This window comes from Ceratotherium simum, chromosome 6 (assembly GCF_057802395.1).
Source record: "Ceratotherium simum simum isolate JZ-2026a chromosome 6, ASM5780239v1, whole genome shotgun sequence".
NCBI classification, from domain to species: domain Eukaryota; kingdom Metazoa; phylum Chordata; class Mammalia; order Perissodactyla; family Rhinocerotidae; genus Ceratotherium; species Ceratotherium simum.
In genome coordinates, this window is record NC_141905.1 from 30,563,467 (window position 1) to 30,583,817 (window position 20,351).

Consider the following 20,351-nt stretch of genomic DNA (forward strand, 5'->3'; position numbering starts at 1 on the left):
CTGACTGATGATCTGTTGCTGATGATTCAGAGTTTGAAAAAGAAGTCTTTACTACACTCTAGTTTAAAGCAAGCTCTGAAAGTGCAATCAAAACAAGGCGCACATTCCTGAGGCTGCTGCTGCTTCCACATCTGGATACGTTTAAAAGGGTTCCCAACTGATCTAGACTTTGTCTCAGTCCACCAGGGGTGGCAGGCATGGACATTTCAAACATTACAAGCTGAACATTCCTGAGCATGTAAGTTCTTCCCTTTTTCCAAACATACGCCTGTCACTGAGGTGCAGGAGCCAGTGGCACGGGAGCTGCAGCATTAACATAGCTCCGCTTAGGAATTCCAACATCAACCTCACCTCCACCATCCACCCCACATAACCTCAAGGCTTCAGGGAGCTTTTCTATAAAGGCCACTACACTAGCACGTCCCAGTTGCACATAGTCAGTGGATACAGAAATTCTCTTGGCCATATGACACACAGATAACAGGTTCCTTTTCACTACTGCTTGTCATCTCTATCACTATACCTTGTCACCTGAATCAGCTGTCCAGGTGAGAGCAAAGAGCCAGACTTAACTTTATATTTTGGGGGGGAAGCTAATGCTTTAACCAATTTATTTTGTTGATAATAGTCAAAATAACCAACTGTCTACTCTGACTAACATTTGATCTCTGCCCTTGCTCACCTTATGAGTATCAGCTGAAATGCTGGTCACACCTTTCACCCGGAAATCGAATGGTTGCTCCAGTGGGTATCCTGCTTTCTCCATAAAGACGATGAGGAATCCCCCTAGACAAGCGTCTACATGAAGAGGTATTTTGTATTTGACAGCCAGCTAGTGCCAAAACAGAAAGACCATAAGAGAATTTCATTTATTGCCCTCTAACAAAAACTTTGCAAGATGTGGGTGGAGAGGTGGGCTATAACCACAAGGCCATTATATACTCTGTCTTCCATCTTTAAAAAAAACTGGCTATTTTTGACACTCCTAATAAAGCTCAACTTTCAAATGTAGTTAGCCTTCAAAATAATTCATCTGAAATGTGATACCTATTTCATATTTAAACATGCAGGCCCTCAAACTCACTGCAAAATCAGGCAGGATGTGAGCAGCACTCTGACTCAGGCTGCCTCTGGAGGGGGAAAGGTCCTGCTTTAATAATGGCGGGCGGGGAAGGAGGGAGGGGGTGCTATGGGGCAGCATGCTGAATACCACCCTCTGGTAGGCATGCTTCTAAATGCAGATTATTTCCTGATCTGAATCAAAAGTCAGCACTCTGTTAGAAAATCCAATTTAAACAGTCTTCTTCCTTGTATTACCCCTCCCCCACAGCAGCAGCTAGTAACTTTCAGAGGCTCCAAACAGAGCTGCAGGGCTTAACACAGGGCTGCTGAGAGCTATTCATCACTACTGTGCTTGAATCTAAACTCCGAATCGCTTCTATCTGCCAAGCACTGCACCATTAGATTCTACTCTAAAATCTCAATTGATTGCCTAGTAGCCCGTTTCTCTCACGTACCTTGGCCACTTCAGGAACAGGATCTATCACACCATGAGGAAACTGTGGGGTAGAGCAGACGAGCATGGCAGTGTTCTTGGAGATGGCTCTTCTCATTGCCTAGGGGTTTAAAGTTTAAAGGAAAATGAGAAGCCACATCACAATTACTCTTCTCTTCCGCTGCCAAGAGCAATCTAGGCTACCATTCGAGTTTCAGTCCACTTGTGCGCCCTCCTTCACCTCTCCAACCTCGGAGAAAACCGCCTCCCCAGCACGGTGGCAGAATTACAAACACGGCCAGATGGGTCCATTTGGGGAAAATAGTCTGAGAGCACAATACAAAAACAGCAAAATCATTGTGGGGGTAAAAAGAATATTGGGCTAAAAGGCAAAAGAGCCACACGTGAGGCCCAGCCCCACTCACCAGCAGTGGAACCTTGAGGAAACTACTTGACCTCAGCCAGTCTATGTCCTCATCTGTGAACTGAAATAACACTAATAGCTCCTACGACCTCCCTGGGCTGTCATAAGGCTCAAATGTGATTCTACAGCACTCTGAAAACTGGAAAGTTCTACACAAATGCAAAGCATAAAAATAATTACTAAAGGGATATTATTCAGCCTTAAAAAAGAAAGAAATCCTGCCCTTTGCAACAACACGGATGAACCTGGAGGACATTATGCTAAGTTAAATAAGCCAGGAATAGAAAGACAAATACTGCACGATCTCACTTATATGTGGAATCTATAGCAGTCAAACTCACAGAAGCAGAGAGTAGACTGGTGGTTGCCAGGGGCTGGAGGATGAAGGAAATGAGGAGATGTTGGTCAAGGGGTACTGAGTTTCAATTATGCAAGATGAATAAGTTCTGGAGATCTAACGTATGGCCACGTGACTATACCTAACCACGCTGCACTGTATACTTGAAGTCTGTGTAGAGATCTAGAAGGTAGTCTTAAGTACTCTAATCATGAAAGAAAAAGAAGACAGAAAACAGTAACTATGTAAGGTGATGGATATGTTAAACAACTCGATTGTGGTGATTATTTCCCAATGTATACGTACATCAAAACATCAAGTTGTACACCTTAAATATATGTAATTTTTTGTCAATTAATTAATCTATCAGTTAATACCTCAATAAAGATGGGGAGTGGAAATGCTAGTGCTAATAAACTGGATAGTTTACTTATGAAAAAAAAAATTACTATTATAATGGCAACAGTACTCATCAGGCCAATCAAAACCAGAGCGGGAGTCTTGATGCTCATTTTACAAACAGAGAAGAGCACGCGATGGTGCTGAAGCAAAACTCAGGTCTTTAAAGTCTCAAGTTAGGGACCAGATCATCCTCCTACGAGAATTCCTGAGTCTGTGAAGAGACTGAAGCTGCAGTTCACCACCACTGCCAGCGGCAGTTTTCACAAGTTTGGCTGCTACCATCAAAGGCATTTCGAGCCCATCTGCGTGTGACACGGAAAAAGACGGTCAATCAGGTGCTCTTCTTGCTTCTCACAGCCCAAGGCAGGCAACGGCCCTTCAGAGGAACTCACCCGAACATCCACCTCCATCATTTTGTTCAGTGGAACCCGAATAATCTTCATCCCAAAATAATTGGCTGCTTTGTCAAATGCAGCATGGGCACTTTGGGGGGCCACACTAAACGACATGGAAGAAGAGAAGAATGAAATTCAGATCAAAATAGGGCTCAAGAGAGAGCACAGCAGCAGCTAATCTAAATCACCAGAGTAAATGTCTCATTATTTTTCCTCAGATTTTTTAAAGTGCTTCTATTGTTTTACTTTTCTTTTTAAGCACAAACAAAAAGAAGTCAACTGATTCTCTACAGAAATCTTCTCCCTACTACTTAGGAAATCATTTTGGCAACAGGAAGAACAACATGGAACTAATCCTACATTGGGGATCCACAGCATAAATCAGGGCTGACAGGCAAAGGATGAGGGGCGGGGATTTTGGATCAGATCGACACAAGGCAGAGCCTTCTACGGCTGGCTATCCAAAGACTGTCCCTCAACGGGGAACAAGCTTCCTGACACGTTCAAGCAGAAAACGTAAGACTGCTTGGCAGGGATGTCAAAGTGGTAGTCAAGCATCAGAATAGTGGTCCCCTCCATCTCTGAAAGACCATGATCCTATGAGAAACTAAAATCCCCATTTTTCCTACATACTTGGAAGCAGCACTTCAAATAGTAATGAAAAAGGAAACTTGTCACAGTTAAGTAATATTTGCTTCACAGTTAAGTAATATTTGCTTTCAGATTTCTCTCAATTACTCCACTCTTACAACTGATCTGTTCCCTTTAAGGGAGAAGACTCTCTATTACTGAGTAAGCACAAAGCCCAAGATTTACACACGAAGAAAGATGGCGGCCTGATTTATTCTCTTAGGCTAAGTAAGAAGCATAGCATGAGATCATGTGCAGCAAAACCCTTAGTCACTGACACTTGTGGGAAAAACATTAACCTAAAAGATGTGGTATAAACACACTGTACAGGGAGAGGGTCAGGAGAAAACAACACAACCAGATGCCAAAACTACGTCCATGGAGTGGCAATATGGGTAAATCTCCAAAAGATTTTTGAAATTTTTCCTCCCAGAAAACACCCCTCATGCTGAAATGTTCTTAGGGAGCACCCTGACGCAGCCTATTATGTTTTAGTAACTTTCACGGAACTAAGACAAGTTGAGAGCTTTCCATAGGCTCCAGATAATTTATAATAAATATCACAGAATTCAGGGATGTAGTCCTGTAACTCTGTTACTTTTAGAAAAAGAATCTCGTTCTTGTTTACAGTATATACCATACATAAACTTGGAGGGTTGGGAAAGGGAATGATCTTTAAAATTAACTGGCTGATCCACCTAGGATTTTGCTGAATGTCAAGGGATAAGGGTCCAGGGCACAGGACAGGAGCAAAGAGGACTGGAATTGCCAGAGGAAGAGCAGAAGCGGAAAACAGACTGTCAGGCTGTGTCACACAGCAGTACTCCCCACAGACAGATCCAAAAGGGGGAAAAGACAGCCACATACATACATTTCAGGAGTTTTTATCCCGTTCTCGAAGGCCAGGTCCCGATAAGCTTTGCAGGCCATCAATATGCTTTCTGTCCCCCCAGAGGTCACCTGTAAAAAAGAAGAGGTGCCATCTGTGGAGGGGAGTTAGAGAGAGCTATCAGCATGCGCTTCCTGCCTTGATCTCGTTGGTGTCTGACGGAGAAACAGATGAGGTCTTGGATGAATGCTGCAGAGCAGACACTGCTACGTCTTCCAGAAGGAAAATCTGGCTTTGTTGCTAAGCCCAATCTCGGTTCAGGAAAAGAGGAGAAGCTACTAAATAAGAATGGGCAGAAACTCTGCACTGTATGCACAAACTCACATCCACCCAGACCGCACCTGTGCACACTCCACTTACATTTCCGTACCCCGTCCAGGTACAGATAGGACAGGGCATTTTACACCATTCAGAAGCATCAGGATTACTGACTCTGATGTAAATTTTCAATGTCCACTGAAGAATATGAAATTACAAAGTTACAATCCTAGTAAACTATGCAATACATTAGAAGACCAAGAGACATTCATACATTCCAAAGTGAACTCGTGGTTTTGACAAGTTTGAAAGACAAAAGTAGAAGCCTCTACTTAGATAAAGTTTGTTGTCTTACTTATCTGAAATCAAAACAAAAATCCTCATTTTTTAAATGAAGTAAAATGTTTTCCTGAAGCTAGGCCTAGCCCCTCTGATACAGGCGAATTCTTTACCAGAGTTGACACAAAAATACTCAGAGGTCGTTTCATTTGTCCTATTTTCCTCACTGGACCACAAACTCATGAAGGTGGAGACCAATCTGTTCATGACAACAGTCCTAGCACCTAGCCTAGTAGCTGACATCTAACAGATCTTCAATTAACATTTCTTAATGCCTGAGTTGACTCAGTACACCACGACCAACACAGCACACCATACCCATCTGGCTATCCTTTGATAACATCTAAGAATGAATCATTTCAAAATGAACAGAAAAAAGAAAGCTAGGTGAATATTTTCTTAGATTTATCATCTCCAAAGATTCATACAACCTTAGACAGTCTTTTCATTTTACAGGTGAGAATGGAGCCCCTAACAGACTAAAGTGATTCGCCCAATGTCGTCCATTAGCATCTGCTAAGAAGTAAAACTTTCTGTGTTTTCATATTTAGTGTAACTTAATAAGAGATGGAATGAGAAAGTGATTACTGAAATTTAAAATAATATCCATATATAGGACAAAAATACCACTGGATACAAAATCCCAGTGGTCAGGAGTTATATGGCAGATTAGCTGAGAAAAGTTAGTCGTTTTTTGATTCAGGAAGTCTTCATGAAAATGTGACCATCATCCACATGGTAATGCAGTGTCTTAGGCACCAGACCCCTGTTTTGTAGGTCTCTGCATTTCTATGTTAGAGAAGACAAAATGCTCACAGTTGGTCAGCTCTGCAAATCAGCAGCATGTCCTGTGGTCTAGCATAAAACCTCAGAATGTCACATGAGCTGTGAAGAAAGTCAAGAAAGGACTAGCAAAGTCCAAGTCTGCAGTGCGTCAATCTCTTACTAAGGCCCAGTAATGACCTAAGCAAAAATGTTTCCAAATCCCCTAGTCACCCACTTCACGTGACCTATTTTTAGTCCTGTAACTAATCAAATCAACATCATTATTTATCAGGCAAACAACAGTGTACTTTTCACTGTAAAAGCAGGAACACCTATATTCTACTCCTAACTTTTATTTCTGATTCCCACATTCTGTGTTTAAATATGCTGCTACTCTCCCATTTCCCTCCATCCTCCGTACCCAAAGAAAAACAGAAATTTACCTGTGAAGTAAGAAGATACAGGTCTTATAACTACTTATGCGAGTCAACTTCTTTCAACATGGCCCGCTGGCGTAGTGGTCAAGTTTGTGCGCTCTGCTGCGGTGGCCCGGGGTTCGTGGGTTCAGAACCCCAGGCACGGACCTATGCACCACTTATCAAGCCATGCTGTGGCAGGTTGTCCCACATATAAAGTAGAGGAAGATGGGCACGGATGTTAGCCCAGGGCCAATCTTCCTCAGCAAAAAGAGGAGGATTGGCAACAGATGTTAGCTCAGGGCTAATTGTCCTCACCAAAACTAAATAAATTAATTAAATTTAAAAAAATTAAAAGAAAAAAACTCACTCTGATATAGGATATGTATGTCAGAAAACAAGAGTCGAACATGGCCTATTTGGAAAACTTTCTTTTAGATGCTGTTTGGGTCTGATGGCATCTGCACAAGCCAAGACTTTTCTGCGGCAACCTAATTTCCTTCAGTATATGGAGGCACTTCTCATCCATTCTGAGGCAAATGAAGTTAACACAAGGAAAGCTAGTTTAAGGTTTAAGAACAATGAACGAGAATAGCTTAAGACCTTAGTTGGGAACAGGCTCAAGACTGCCCAGCCATTTGGCTTCGTCTTCTTGTTTCCCACATCTGAACTCAAGAGCGTTCTTCACCAAATGCGGCTCATCAAGAGAGACAGAGACTGAAGATACAGAGAGAAACTCAAATAATCCCAGAGGTAATTAGTTCTCTTATAAAAATCTAAGTATTAGAAGAGACTGGGGACCTTAGACTCTACCCTCCTCCTGATCCTGACATAGCCACTAGAAAAGATCAGAATAAGAGAGGCATAGTTTAATTGTAGCAATGCAAAAAAACCCCCATGGGTTGGACTTCCAGATTAACAAAGACTGAAAGTACTTCACAGATTCTCTCTCCCCTAATAACTGTAAGAATGAAGGAAAAAAAGGAGTAATAACCTGCAATAACGACAACCAAACAAGGAAAGAGATAATCTAATGCAATAAACTTCAAACACTGACAATGAAAAAAAGAAACAAGTTTCAAAAGCACAGCAGAGAGCAAAACACAGTGCCTAACCCCTCTTTCAAGCCCTGGAGATTGTCCAGTGCGTCAGCAAGATCCTGAGAATTCTCAGTAATACCCCCTAAATCTTCAGAAAAGCAAGTGGAGGGGGTTTCCTTATCTTCTTTCCTTATCTTCAGATCAGTGAGTGGTGGACATGGCTGCTAGGGAGAAATAAGCAAAATGGAGAGAGAGAACATCAGGACTGGCTCCTTATTTCAAGGGAAGACTTGAGGGATGCAGGATGGGCTAAAGAAATCATCACAGCCCAAAGGGTATTATTCTCTCCCAACTAGGCAGAGTGAACTCTGGTAGGTAACTTTTAACAAACTCTCAGAAGAGACCTAGAGATTCTAATACAGGTGGAACAAAGCTTCAGCTGAGCCCTGCCCTCAACCAAATACAATCAGACAAGAAATCACCCACCATGTATCAGAACAAATAGAATGTCTAGAGAGTCACCCAAGCATGAGCTGAGATGAAAGAAAATGACATGGTAACTACATAGACATATAAAAAGAAAACAAAGTAGTATGCAAAATAAAGGCCCAATTCAGAAGGTAACAACCTAAGGACAGAAGGAAATTCCTCATGACTGTTTCTCCCTATTGGACAATATCATAAGAACATGAATTCAATAAAACAAGAGTTGAAAGACTGGACACTGAAACAACAGAATGAGAATGCAGACCTGAAAAAACAAAGTACCAAACAGCATCAACAAAGAATTAATAAATATATTAGGAGCAACAAGGAGCAGAATAAACACTGCTGAGAATAAAAATACTAACTTCGAGGAGAGGTTAAGATAAGTTTAGTGAACCCAGGGCCGGCCCCGTGGCTCAGCGGTTAAGTGCGCCCACTCCGCCCGGGTTTGGATCCCGGGCGTGCACTGATGCACCGCTTGTCGGGCCATGCTGAAGCTGCGTCCCACATACAGCAACTAGCAGGATGTGCAACTATAACATACAACTATCTACTGGGGCTTTGGGAAGAAAAAGGGGAAAAAAAAAAGGACGAGGATTGGCAATAGATATTAGCTCAGGGCCAGTCTTCCTCAGCAAAAAGAGGAGGATTGGCATGGATGTTAGCTCAGGGCTGATCTTCCTCACACACACACACACAAAAAAAGTTTAGTGAACCCAGATAACAAAGAAAGAGATTGAAAGATAATGCCATTCCACCCTCGGAGAACTATGTCCATCTGGCTAGTCAAAGAAAAAACAAAAGGCATTCAGAAGAATTATGGGGATGGCTGGAAATCTGTGAAACTATATTCTCTAAGGAACAGCTGAGTATCCTAGGAAATACATGGGAAAGAGAAGATTCAAGGGGAAAGGCTTTCTAGTACACAAAGGTCTCTCACATGGAAAAAAGACAATTATGGAACTTCTACTTCCAGCAATATAGATCACATACCTTATACAACCCTCCTACCTGAAACAACTAGAAAGCCTGAAAAAACATTTAAAAATTTTTTACCTCCACCACTACGCTAACATAAAGGAATATACCGAACCCCCAAACAAAGCAAAATCAAGAATCCTACTACATAAGGGAGTGCCAAAGCTGGCTTTAACTTTAAGGGCTGCTGCCAACCCCTAGAGCCCTCAGACTCCCACTCGGACAAATGAACAGGAGATAAATTCAGGGCCTGCCCAAGGGAAGGGGTCTAACAGGAGACAGCTAAAAAAACTGGGACTACCTCCACACTCTTAGCGGTACAAGAAATAAACCCCACTGGTGCAGAAGGGGACAGCAAGAAAAACTGCTTTTATCAACCCTGATGTGCAGGTAAAGAAAAATAAGAATCTCTCAAGAATGTATAAGAAGACAGCTTTTTTGTGAGTTTGTGGTCTGAATTCACACTACCTCTGTAGTACAAAACTACAAGCTGAGAATTGGACTTAAACTGGTTCCAGTGCAGCAGCACTTCCCAGCAACTCCCCAGCAACTGGCAGAAGTAATTACAAACCTCCTCTGGAAGAACTTAACCTCAATCTAGGCCTCACAGTTAAGTTCCCAGGAAAATAAGTGGCTCACAGTAACAAAAAAAAAAAAAAAAGAAAAGGACAAATATAAGGATACAAGACAACATGAGTGAAACCAGCAGAAATAGACAGGTAAGGCTCAGGAATAATGGAATTATCAGACAGACATATAAAATAATTATGTGCAATATATTTAAATAAACAAAATATAAGCCAAGGAAAGGAGCTATAAAGAACAAGACAGATTAAAAAAGAAATTCTCAAGAATGGAAAATAAAAAACAGTAAATGAAATTTAAAAACTCAATGGAAGAACTAAAGAGTAGATTAGACACAGCTCAAGGGGGAACTACCCCTCTACTTACCGCCTAGCTCCAACAATTATCAACTCACAGCTGATCATTCGTCTACCCCCAACCACTCCAGCCATGGCTGCTAGTGAGAATATCAGATGTTCTAACAGTTACAGTTTACAGGTTACCTATTTTTTTCTGGCTGCTTTTAAACACCAATTAGATGTGTGGTTAGCCCTTCTCACTCTATGCTGCATGTCTCTTAACCTCTTTTGTATTTTCTATTAGTCTCTCTGGATTTTATTCTGGTTAATTTTTTTTTTAATAATTTTATTTATTTATTTATTTTTCCCCCCAAAGCCCCAGTAGATAGTTGTATGTCATAGCTGCACATCCTTCTAGTTGCTGTACGTGGGACGCGGCCTCAGCATGGCTGGAAAAGCGGTGCGTCGGTGCGCGCCCGGGATCCGAACCCGGGCTGCCAGCAGCGCAGCGCGCGCACTTAACCACTAAGCCACGGGGCCGGCCCTGGTTAATTTTTTTTTTTTTTAATCTGCCTTATTCCATAAATTTGACTTATGAACCATGTAAATATTTTATATAGTTATAAAGGAACCAAGACTCCTTGGACAAATAGCTGATTCTGGGTCTGGAGCAGGAAATGTACAAGGTGAACCTGGAATATTTCATCAAATAAAAATATTTTGTCAAAAAAAAAGGAAAGAAAGGAAGCTTTCAAAGACTACTTGAGTCATAGAAAAGGACCCAGGAGCCAAAATTAAGAAGCTCCCACTGGCCAAAAATGGGGTAATTTGAGCATTACTGAGTAACAACTACAGTGGACTGAAGCATATACAGTATTCTACAATTGATCTACCCTACTGCTGACAGACATTTGAGGTACCAGTTTTTAGCCATCATGAACAGTGCTGATATCAATATACATCTATCCTGACACACACATGTGCTAGTTTTTCTAAGATATAACCTGAGTAGCAGAATTTCAGGGTCATAAGATTCGTGTATCTTCAACTTTACTGGATAATGCCAAACTGTTTTGTGGTTAACCTATGGTCTCTTAAAAGTTCATAAAGAGTCTAATGGCACAAGAGAATACCTACGGACTGTCAGTATATTGTCATCTCCCCTCCACGTCACCCCATTCGTCTAAATGCCATAAGGGAATCCACTGCTAGATTATGGTTGGTTCAATTTTTAACACCTCTGGAATGTTTTTTGGAAAAATGAATGCCAGGAATACTGGTTTTGTCAGCTACTGAATATTTGAACATGCTGATTTTTCATGGTGCCAACATAAAAGTAAAAGAACACTGTTACTGGAAAAAACAAAAAAGCAACTATAAAATGTTCTTGTTTTTAGATGGGCCCTTTAATAATTAAATATGCAGACTTTATAATGATTATACAAAAGTATCTGATAGGATTAGCACCTCTAGGTTACCACTACAGCATAATGGGTCACATCTGACTATCCTGCACAAGCTGAGATTTAGTTTTTTCCAGAGAAGGCATTATCAGTTTGTAGTAACAAATCTAAGCAGAAGTTTATCAATCACACTTTAGGAAAACTAACAAACATCTACTGGAAAGAATAGTTGAAACAAGGAATCCTCATATGTGTTTTTAATTATAATGATACCCTCTTCCTTTATTCCTAAATCAACTAAATGAGATTCAGTTTATAGCAAAATAATCAAGTAAACTTCCAGCTCAAGTAAAATGAGAAGTATATCAAAAAAACTATAAGATGGTTTGACAAAACTATATAGATAAATGGGCAGTGAGGTGGGTGGGGGATAAAAGAGAGGGAGGGAGGGAGAGAAAGGAGCAAAGAGTGCAGATGCAGCAAAATATTTACATTTAGAGAATGAGGGTATTCTTTAAACTATTCTAGCAACTTTATGTCAGTTTAAAATTTTTCAAAATAAAAAACTGAAGAGAAAAAATATCTAGGAAACACATATTAAAATGTTGATACTCTAGATTACAAATTACAAGTAATTTTTAAATTGCTGTTAATCTGGATCCTTCTACAATAATCACATATTACTTGTCTAATAAAATGTTAATAAAATCTCCTACATTAACTACAAAAATAAGATTATTGGATGCCACTTGCACATACTTACACATCCACAGGAGTCTGGTCCCCCATTGAAGAGGGAACAAGCTATCCTCACAATCTCTGCCTCGATCTTACGAAGTCCCGGGAAGATGTCTGGATGCAGTGGATTACTCCAGGCAAAATTGCCATAAGCCTGCAAAGAAATGCAAGCAGACAGGAAGTAAGACAATTACACCGTATAGGACAAAGAATCATGCACTAAACAAAAGTTTCTAGGTATCAGGCACAACACTAAAAACTGGGAAAATGGTAAGATATGTTCCCCAACCTAAAGAAGATCACAATATAGTGGAGGAGACAGACACAAATAAATTATTTTACAATGTGGTAAGAGAGGAAGTATAAATGTGGTTAAAAGCACAGACTAAAACATCAAACAGATCCAGTTTGAAATCTAGGCTTTGCTTATCACTTCTAGCTGTGTAACCTGGGGTCAAATAACCTCTCTGAGGCTCAGTTTCCTCATATGCTAAAGGGGATAATTATGGTACCTATCACATAGGGTTCCAGTGATGTCAATAACAGGAGGCATGCAGAGCACTTAGTAGAGTGTCTGGCACAAAGCAGCTACTGTTCTAAGTGCAATACCAGATGTATGGACATGATGGTAAGGGGCCTTAAAGAGGGAATGACGGACATCCCAGGTGGTCTGGAGCTGTCTGCTGAGTGGAACCTTGAGCGATAAACAGGAATTCATCATTTAGAACAGGTGGAATGAAGGAGGGAAAGGAAGCCAACGTAAGAGCAAGGTGTGTACTCGGTGAAGACAAAAGGTGGAGTTAGTGTTTACGCAGGAAAGTAACAGGAGTGGTTGAAAAAATAAGTGAGAGCGGGCTCCTGGCCGGACTTGTATTTTCTCCTACATAAGCAGCTTGCCTTTTATCCTGGAGGTAATGGGAAGCTACTGAAAGATTTTTAAGCGTAGATGTAAGATCAGAGCATGATGCCAAGATATAACCAAGCAAAACCTGTAATATTCAGTAAGGTATGAGCAGTTTCATAGTTATAATAAAACACAAAGACCTTAGAGACCATCAGTCCAATGTTAATTTTATATGACAAAGTGGAGTGTAAAAACTAAATTTGATTAGAAATGGAAGAAGCTAAAGGCAATTCTAAAGTCAACAAAAAATGAGAACTATGTGAATTATAAGTGGGACTACTGCTCATTCTCAGATCATCTGATTTGAGACTCAGGTAGTATAAGAAATTATGACCAAGTTTCCATCCTTGTATCTTTTTTTTGTGTGTGAGGAAGATCAGCCCTGAGCTAACATCCGTGCTAATCCTCCTCTTTTTGCTGAGGAAGACCGGCTCTGAGCTGACATCTATTGCCAATCCTCCTCCCTTTTTTTTCCCCCAAAGCCCCAGTAGATAGTTGTATGTCACAGTTGCACATCCTTCTAGTTGCTGTATGTGGGACGCGGCCTGAGCATGGCTGGACAAGCAGTGCGTCGGTGCGCGCCCGGGATCCGAACCCGGGCCACCAGTAGCGGAGCACACGCACTTAACCGCTAAGCCACGGGGCCGGCCCCATCCTTGTATCTTCTTATCAAACAAAATTTTGTTTGTCAATAATAACCTCAAATGATGCAACTACCTTCCCTAGTAATCTGCCTTCTACACAGGGCATCTATAAGACCTGGAGACACAAGTAATATTTTACTTTTTTACAGACTGAAGATGTCTTTGACAATATTACACATACTCGTCTATGTTTGGATGAATAGAAACTTCCTAAACTTCTTTAGTTTTATTTTAAAAATAAACTTTCCTTAAGTAACTTTGTTTTTTAATTACAAAAGTAAGGAGGAAGAAGTGAGGTAATATAAACTGGCAGAGAACACACACACTCCCCTTTAGTACTGGACACTCACCTTCACGAGGAGTTTGGTGAGCTCCTCCTCCCCGTTGTACACTGCTCCGGAGGCCTTCCCTTCCTGCCACAAGACATCTGCAGAGAAAGTTAAGACCACCAGGTCAGTACGCAGGAACCTTTGGGAAGACAGGTTCTAATGAAGAAGAAATAGGAAGAAACCTCTCTGGGTACAAAAGAAAAAAAAAAGTTTGAGTGGAAACCCAAAGGCATTCATATATTAAATCAAGAAAAAGAATTCCAATAAAGAGCCATCACAGCAAAATAAAGATGAAAGATTAATTACTATCAATAACAGTGTGAAAGAGATTTTAACAGCATCTAGGACAATAAAGATAGCCCAATAATAACGTTGTCATCACCCCCAACCGTTTGCTAACACAGAAAAATTTTCCTTGATCTATACTCGTTTCCTGTTCTCTGTACGGTTGAGCTAGACCTTATTCTGCAATTGCTTCCTTCTTCTCTCTCTCCCCATCCAGTCAAAGGAAGTGTGGGAACTGTTATCAGCAGAGTTAGCAGAAAAAACCGAAACAACAGTGTGAAATTTCAGCATACCATCATCAGAGTTGGAGGCAGGGAACTGAATCCCTGACTAAACAAACCATGATGCGATATGAACCACCAGCATCCTGGTCTCAGGGGCCCCTCCTTCAGACGAGCCTGGAAACCTACACAGAATTAGCCATCTGCTTCCAGCGACACACGCTGCAGCACTCAGGATCAGGAACACAGTCACACGGGATAAAGCTCAGAGGAAAGGTTCCCAACCAGAATTTAAGGCCCGACTCCACTTCCTGTCTGAGGTGTTCCCCCAGAGATATTCTACATCACGCCTACAAATCTAGTGATGTGAGTGTCTCGGGTCCTTTTGTGTGTACAGCATGGCTGTGCCCCATTGAAAGTGGGTAGTGAGAAAGCTATTACAGAAACACATTAACTGAAAACTACAGCCATGGGCCCTACAAATCTAAGATCTTCAGCTCCAACAAGAGAGCACAAGACTGAGTAGTGAATATCCAGACAAACCCCTCATTCTCACGCAATCTGCCCAGCTGTGGCTTGCTGCCAGTTTTACTTTCCCTCTTTCCTTAAAGGACACTGGTCTGTACCATGCATGTCTTCAGACCAAGAGGTCTCCAGCCTTTCAAAAACAGGATACATGGTTTCATTTCCTGTTCTTTTACTGGTGCTACAGAGTACGGCAATGGACAGTGACTTAAAAACGGAAGGGAAGGAAATCTGGCGGCAGCAACCAGCCCTCATAATCACGGAAATCTTTAATATACACATCTCAGAGTGCTAATCCCTGCTTTATATCATCTACAAATCCTGGACTGTATCTAAATTTTGTACCATCCAATGTCAAAAACTCAACAGACGTCAATTAGAAATTTTAAAATGTATTTGTTGAACTGCAATGTGGCATCCCGAATTGGATCCTAGAACAGAAAAAAGGACACTAGTGGAAAAACTGGTGAAAGAGGAATAGAATTTGTAGTTAACAGTACTGTACCGACATTAATTTTTTAGTTTTGAGAAATATACCATGGTTATTTTAGATGTTAACATCAGGAGAAGCTGGGTAATGGGTATATAGGAAATCTCTGTATTACCTCTGCAAATTTTCTATAAATCGAAAATCATACCAAACTAAAAAGCCTATTTTAAAGAAGTATTTGTAATATGATCTTACTGTGTTTGTGTTAATAATTATAGCTAACATTTACTGAGCACTTACTGTAAGCCAGGTATTATATGTACATGTATGATCTCATTTAATCTCTATAATCATTCTTTTAGATAAGTACTATTATTATTATCCCCATTGTAAAGAGACAAAAACCAAGGCACAGAGAAGTAACTTACCCAAGGTCACACTTCAAGTGGCTAAACCAGGATGCAAATCCAGGCGATTCCATGGGCTGTATTCTTAAACATTAAGCTACCTGGTGCATTTATCCTTCTCATGCATGTATGTACATGTGTATGTGTATTTATGACACAAAACACTATTAACATTCTGATATATACATGCATATACCTCTCATCTATGTTTATCTTTTGATGATGGAATTATAGTGACTTTTTCTTTTCTTTTGTGCCTTTATGCAGATTTCACAATTTTTATAATGAATCTGTATTTCATTTGTTTTTTTGTGAGGAAGATCAGCCCTGAGCTAACATCCATACTAACCCTCCTGTTTTTTTTTTGCTGAGGAAGACCAGCTCTGAGCTAACATCTATTGCCAATCCTCCTCCTTTTTTTCCCCAAAGCCTCAGTAGATAGTTGTATGTCATAGTTGCACATCCTTCTAGTTGCTGTATGTGGGACGCGGCCTCAGCATGGCTGGAGAAGCGGTGCGTTGGTTTGCGCCCGGGATCCGAACCCTGGCTGCCAGTAGCGGAGCGCATGCACTTAACCACTAAGCCATGGGGCCGGCCCTGTATTTCATTTTTATTACATATATTCTCTTTTAAAAAACAAATGTATGTTTTATTCAGACTTAGAAAAGGAAACAGAACCAAGTTCCACTGTCTCTGCAATTTGTTTGCTCTCTGAATGATGAATCTAAACATAATTTCTAAAATATGAAATTCAGCCTTTGAGACAGGGAGTGAGACCTCCTAAACATATACGTACCAAGGATGAACTACTCTTAACCTATGCAAACAGAAACAATGACCAAACGAGCCACATGAAGGAAGGAGAGAGCACGCATTTGCTGAGAATCATACCCAGACAGCTGTAGTCCTTGAGCTTCTCCAGAACTGCAGACGTGCTCAGACCTTGAGAGGGCAGAGCTTTCACATATTCTTTATCCACTTTCAGGAAGGACATGTTCTTGCTAATATCATCCTTAGTCTTGTTCAACTTATCTTGGATCTGCAAAGGTAAGAAAGACAAAGTTAAAAAGGAGACGGAAGAATACAGTGGAGAGAGTAGAAGAACCAGTTATGACACCAAGTCAACTGCTCGAGGCTGGGCACCGCACAGATGCTACAGAACAAGGATGGTGTTTTTTCTTAAAGAGATAGGGTGGTGTTTTTTCTTAAAGAGATAGGGTGACATTTTAACTGTTTAGCTATTTTCTGGCATGTGCAACAGTCTCTTAGAAGTGCAAAAAGTCAACCTTCTCTGAAGGTCAAAGATGCACTCAATCTCCCCCTGCCCTTTTCCTCTGCCATGCTGACATCACCAGGGCTTTACTTGGGTTTGCATCTGCTAAAGTCAGCACCTCTCGGAGGGCAGTATTTGGACCCTGTTCCTACCCCAGCAGCAGCTACAATGTGTGTGCTAAAGAAACAAAAGTAGAGCCATGAACAGCAGCCATAAAATAGGCCAAGCAGCAGTCAAATGGATTCTGGTGTTTGTGCAAGTGATGAGCTCCTTCAATAGACATGCACAGAGCACACCAGGAACTGGGCAACTCCCCACATACAAGCCCAGGCCATGCTGGGAAGTACCAGGAAGACTGCATTCTGTCTCCTCAGGTTGTCCACAGCTTGTCCTGTGTGATCTGTAAGTGCTAGGAGGAACTAAGGTCCTTTTTGCTACCTATTTATCAACTATGGCTATTCCTCTTTCCTCCTCACAGCAACAGCTTCTGAGACCTTTCCTTTCATACATTCACTTACTCACTAAACATCACAACACAAATATGTTGACCTACTACCGTGGGCCAGGAAAACACAGTGAATAAAACAAACTTAGGCAGTATACAGTGAAAACAACTCCTGTTCTCATGAAACTTATTTTTAGCAGCAGAGACAGAAAATGAAAGGTACTGAAAAGTGCTGGGGGAAGAAAACAAACCCAGAGCAGAGTTGGGAGGTGGAAAGGCAAGGGCTGCTGCTCGTGACAAGAGACTCTTGGGTGGTAGGTCTGGGGAAGAGTGGCGATGTGTCACAATTTGTGTGTGTAATAGTGATATGGTCTCAGCAATGTCTGTTAAAGTTTGATGCCCTAGATCTCACGCCAAACATTTAGATTTCCTCATCTCTAGCTGTGGATGATTAGCTTAGCATACAGGAGGAGCTTCTTGGCTGTGGCCCTCAATGAAACCACAGGGAAGCCACTCCTTTAAAACATGTCTCCAATAGGCTGACAGGCAGGCACTGGCAGGTAGCAGAGTCCACACGAGTGGGCAATGCTGTAGCATGTGATGGACATGAAGATATTTTTAAAGTTGTAAATAAAGAATTATGCCGCATAAATGGTGACCACGCAACAGGAGCAAACTCTGAAAGCTGAGCTTCATGCACAGACTAAGCTGTTGGAATAAAATAAAACAGACAAAAAATGACAGTGAGAGGTATATTAGAAAAGCACAGCAAGTACGTCCCCATTCCCAATTCTTGCCTCAGAACCTCTATCACATTTTAATTTTTTCACAGCATTTATTTCAAAATGAAATTCTTATGTACCTGTTTATGTCTTTATTTTCTGTCTTTCCTACTAAAATATAAGTTGCAGAGAAGAAGCACTTGGTCTTGTTCCCCACTGTATCCCCAGCAGCCAGAACTGTACCTGACATAGAGCAGGTACTTAATAACCACGTGCTGAACACATGAGTCTAAGTGATGAATGAGAGAGGGATACACACACACACTCACTCAAAAAAAGGAACTTTTTGTCTCTGAGCCTCAAAATCTGCTTCTAAAAAATGAAAGGTGATTATATAGTTTCTAAGTACCTTCCAACTCTGTTATTTTATAAATTTAAGAATGAGTTCTGGAACTCTAGCATTTATTTGTCTCAAAATCTCAAATTGAAGGAGAAAAGTGTGAAGCGTAAAGGCAGAAAAAACACAGGGAATGACAAAAGGGGAAATGCTATTATCCTTTGTGTCTTCCCTCTCCCTACCCCTCACTCTATAAGGACAAAAGGAGATTTAATGTTAGTAAGATTTCAGGTCAAATAAAAGCCTATCCACTCTCATTCCTCTTCTCCACCCCAGTTATTACTTCCACTTCTCCACAGGAAATGAACCTGAAAATCCACAGTTCTAGGAGGGTTAGCACAGTGGTCTGAATGGATTTTGGTCAAAGGCTAAAGATAACCGACATCTTTTCTGGTTTGGCCAGGAAAGGGAATTGAAAGCCAAAAGTGAAAGAGAGCTTGCAGGAAAGTCGAGGGGCAGGGCAGGGATTGGGGGAGATGAAGACCTCAAGGACTCATGTGCTGTCTTTAGAGCTTGCAAGGCGGCCTGTTTATCTGCACTCGTGATAAAGAACTTGTGGGAAGGTCTTGGGGGTGACTGTCTTATCCTCAGTATGGGGAAGGGTAGAGAGGGGAGAGTGAAGGGAACACATCCTATACTATAGATGTACTACTATAGTATATACTATCTATAGGTACAAAGGGCAAGAGAAGAGCTCTGTTATCTCTCTAAGTTTCTAAACCTGGGATCAGCAAACTACAGCCCAAATCTGGCCTATGCCTGTTTTTGTAAAGAAAGTTTCACTGGAACACAGCCTCATCCCTTTACCTATTGTCCTGTCACTGCTTTCCCTCCACAAGGGCAGAGCTGAAGAGTGTGACAGACACAGTATGGCCTGCAAAGCCTAAAAAGTTCCATATCTAGCCCTTTACAGAAAAAGTTTGCCAACCCGATCTAAACCATGTAAGCACCCCACCCCCAGATAAATATTTAAATTCAGCCCAGCCAATATGGCTCCAAAGCATCATGTCACTTCTGTCAGGTTTTCTAATTTCAAATTCTTCCTTAACAGACATCTCCTTTCTCCTTTGGTCAAATATGTTAGAGAAAGGGTTAGGTCAGGTTTCTCAGTCTTGGCACTTCTGACAATTTCAGCCAGATAATTGTTTGTTGTGGAGGCTGTCCTGTGCATTGTAGGATGTTTAGCAGCATCCCTGGCCACTATCTACTAATGTCAATAGCACCCCTCTCCAGTTGTAACAGAAATGTCCCCAAACACTGTCAAATGTTCCTTGGAGGTGGGGGACAAAAATCACTCTTCCCCCTTGAGATTACTAGGTTCAGTAAACAGAAAGAAAGAGGCACAATCATGGACAGGGGGCTCGGGGGAGGAAACGCTATACAGATTCCACTTACCTTGCGACCAACAATAGGCAGCTTCCTGATGAACTTAAAACATCTCTTTTTAAACCTTGACCATAAACCTAAAAGAAACAAATGGTTTTATTATCCCAACAAATCTCCACGAATATGACCCGCTAGTCATAACGTCTGAACTATTCAATGTGTCCTCTGCAATCTCATTTGCCTTCAGATCGCAAAGGCAGAGTTTCTTTCCTTTAAAAAAAAAAACCTTTTGGGGCCAGCCCGGTGGCACAAGCGGTTCAGTGCACGTGCTCCTCTGCAGCGGCCCGGGGTTCGCAGGTTCGGATCCCGGGCGCGCACCGACACACTGCTTGCTAAGCCATGCTGTGGCGGCGTCCCATATAAAGTAGAGGAAGACGGCCACGGATGTTAGCTCAGGGCCAATCTTCCTCAAAGAAAAAGGGGAGGACTGGCATCAGATATTAGCTCAGGGCTAGTCCTCCTCACAAAAAAAAAAAAAAAGCCTTTTAAATTTAATTTTTTGAATAAGTAATATATTCACATGGT

The 20,351-nt window shown here is 41.3% G+C and overlaps 1 protein-coding gene across 4 annotated transcripts in view; it reads right to left on the bottom strand.

Moving 5' to 3' along the window:
• Positions 1-20,351, bottom strand: part of SGPL1 (sphingosine-1-phosphate lyase 1) — a 53,136-nt gene that overhangs the window by 6,423 nt on the left and 26,362 nt on the right. For all 4 annotated transcript variants that reach the window (XM_004427019.3, XM_087432061.1, XM_087432060.1 and 1 more), the window contains 8 exons: positions 19,836-19,903; positions 16,495-16,642; positions 13,757-13,833; positions 11,884-12,012; positions 4,555-4,643; positions 3,051-3,156; positions 1,518-1,616; positions 683-832 (listed from right to left, as the gene is read on the bottom strand). In XM_004427019.3, the coding sequence (XP_004427076.1) occupies positions 683-832; positions 1,518-1,616; positions 3,051-3,156; positions 4,555-4,643; positions 11,884-12,012; positions 13,757-13,833; positions 16,495-16,642; positions 19,836-19,903 (866 nt within the window). The remainder of the gene's footprint in view (positions 1-682; positions 833-1,517; positions 1,617-3,050; positions 3,157-4,554; positions 4,644-11,883; positions 12,013-13,756; positions 13,834-16,494; positions 16,643-19,835; positions 19,904-20,351) is intronic.